General features: G+C 41.7%; 1 protein-coding gene across 1 annotated transcript in view; it reads left to right on the top strand.

Annotated features, from left to right (window-relative positions):
• NAIP (NLR family, apoptosis inhibitory protein) overlaps positions 1 to 2,181 on the top strand; it is a 62,950-nt gene that overhangs the window by 28,295 nt on the left and 32,474 nt on the right. Inside the window, exon 4 of the mRNA XM_011959304.1 lies at positions 902 to 983. Within this exon, the coding sequence (XP_011814694.1) occupies positions 902 to 983 (82 nt within the window). The remainder of the gene's footprint in view (positions 1 to 901; positions 984 to 2,181) is intronic.

Here is a 2,181-nt window from a genome sequence, read left to right as displayed (position 1 = left end):
AGTAGCTGGGATTACAGGCACCTGCCACCACACCCAGCTAATTTTTGTACTTTTAGTAGAGACAGGGTTTCACCATCTTGGCCAGGCTGGTCTGGAATTCCTGATCTCGTGATCGATCTGCCTCGGCCTCCCGAAGTGCTGGGATTCCAGGTGTGAGCCATCATGCTTGGTGCCTAATATATATTAGTGTTTAATGCATGGTAATTTTTTGTTCGGTAGATAAATAAATTATTGTTATTTTAAAAAGATTTTTTGTATTTATTTTTGAGACTGGGTCTCAGTCTGTTGCCCAGGTGGGAGTGCAGCAGCCTGATCGTGGCTCAGTGCAGCCTCTACCTCCCCAGGCTCAGCTGATCCTCCCCGCTCAGCCTCCTGAGTAGCTGGTACAACAGACGTGTGGCACCATGCCTGGCTAATTTTTGTATTTTTTGTAGAGATGGGGTTTCGCCATATTGCCCAGGCTAGTCTTGAACTCCTGGATGTGAGCCACTGCATCTGGCCTATTATTTTAAATGTAGTTCTCTTTACTGCCAGTAGCTTTCATATAACCCCGGGTACTAGATTTAGTCACCACTGCTTAATTCCAAAAACCAAAAGCTCCATCCTATATTTACTGTAAATTGGTCTCTTTGATTGTATTGTATATTTTATTTCAAGAAAAAAGTTAATCTGAAGATTTAATTTTAAATAACTATACATGTTGTCACTAATAGAAATAAAAAATAATTATATGAGAATAATGGTAATTCTCCTAAGTAAGTTTTGTGGTAAATTTTTGGGCAATTTTATTGAAGTATAATAAAATTCAACAATTCATTACGTTTTTATAAATGTTCATTGTGATATAGGACAGCTCTATCACAGTATCGGGGTAAATTTTAAATATATTCATTAATTACAGATGTGAATTTCTTCAAAGTAAGAAATCCTCAGAGGAAATTGCCCAGTATATTCAAAGCTACAAGGGATTTGTTGACATAACGGTAATGTAGAACAGCAATTTTTTTCTCAAGTCTTTGGATTACCTACAAATGTCTGACTCAGAAGGGCGTAGGCATTCTTTTTATGTCATGGGTTTGATTTCTTTCTTCCTTTCTCCTTTCATTCCCCTGGCTCCCATCTTCAAAGTGAAAAAATATCACATTCACTTGCTGACCTAGAGCCTTTCTCTTTTTCCAGAGCTGGCTTCTGATGGGCTCTGCTTGCCTTCCTGATAGTCTTCCCCTTTATGAACGAAGCCACTTGGCCCAGCTTCCCCCTGCTGCCCCATCTGCACGCTTGCTATTATCTCCTGACCTATGCGCTGTCACCCACAGTGAGTCGCAGAGCTGGCTCTTCCCAGCTGGATAACTATCCTGTATCAGTACAAATTTCCTAGTGGAGAGTAATGGGAAATTGAATCCAAACTGGCTTAAACAAAAATGAGAATGTGTTGATTAACATGACTCAGAAGACCAGAACTCTATAGAGAACATGGCCTGACAGTGGGGGAAGAGAGGTGTTTCCCCAAAAAGAAATTGGGTGCAGCTTTCCCAGAAGAATCAGTTGCTCAATATATAATACCCTGATGAATTTAGATACCATTCTATGTCTCTTACTTCGTCATTCGTCAAAGTACATCTGTGATGTCTAAATGCAAGTCTGTTTTCAAGGTCAGTTTCCGGAAACAGTGACCCTGAGAAGGCTTCCTGCTGAGTATGCATAAACATTCACAGCTTGCATGTGTGTGTGTGTGTGTGTGTGTGTGTGTATTTGCTTGCTTGCACTGCATAAAAACAATTGCAACATCAACAGAAATCAAAATTAAAGGAATGATTCTCCTACGACCCTGCCGTTCCATCCAATGAAACTCTTCATTCTGGGGAAAAGTTCCTTCAGTTCTTGTTCACAGATAGGTATATACTTCATAAGTCAAACTATCAGGCCAGGCGCAGTAGCTCATGCCTGTAATCCCAGCACTTTGGGAGGCCAAGTTGGGCAGATCTCTTGAGATCAGGTGTTCGAGACCAACCTCAAGACTTCCCACATGGGCCAGGCGCGGTGGCTCACGCCTGTAATCCCAGCACTTTGGGAGACAAGATGGACAGATCACGAGGTCAGGAGATCAAGACCATCCTGGCTAACATGGTGAAACCCCATCTCTACTAAAAATACAAAAAATTAGCCAGGCGTGGTGGCGGG

This window comes from Colobus angolensis, unplaced genomic scaffold (genome assembly GCF_000951035.1).
Source record: "Colobus angolensis palliatus isolate OR3802 unplaced genomic scaffold, Cang.pa_1.0 Scaffold49, whole genome shotgun sequence".
Classification (NCBI taxonomy): domain Eukaryota; kingdom Metazoa; phylum Chordata; class Mammalia; order Primates; family Cercopithecidae; genus Colobus; species Colobus angolensis.
This window is presented reverse-complemented; position numbering and strand designations above follow the sequence as displayed.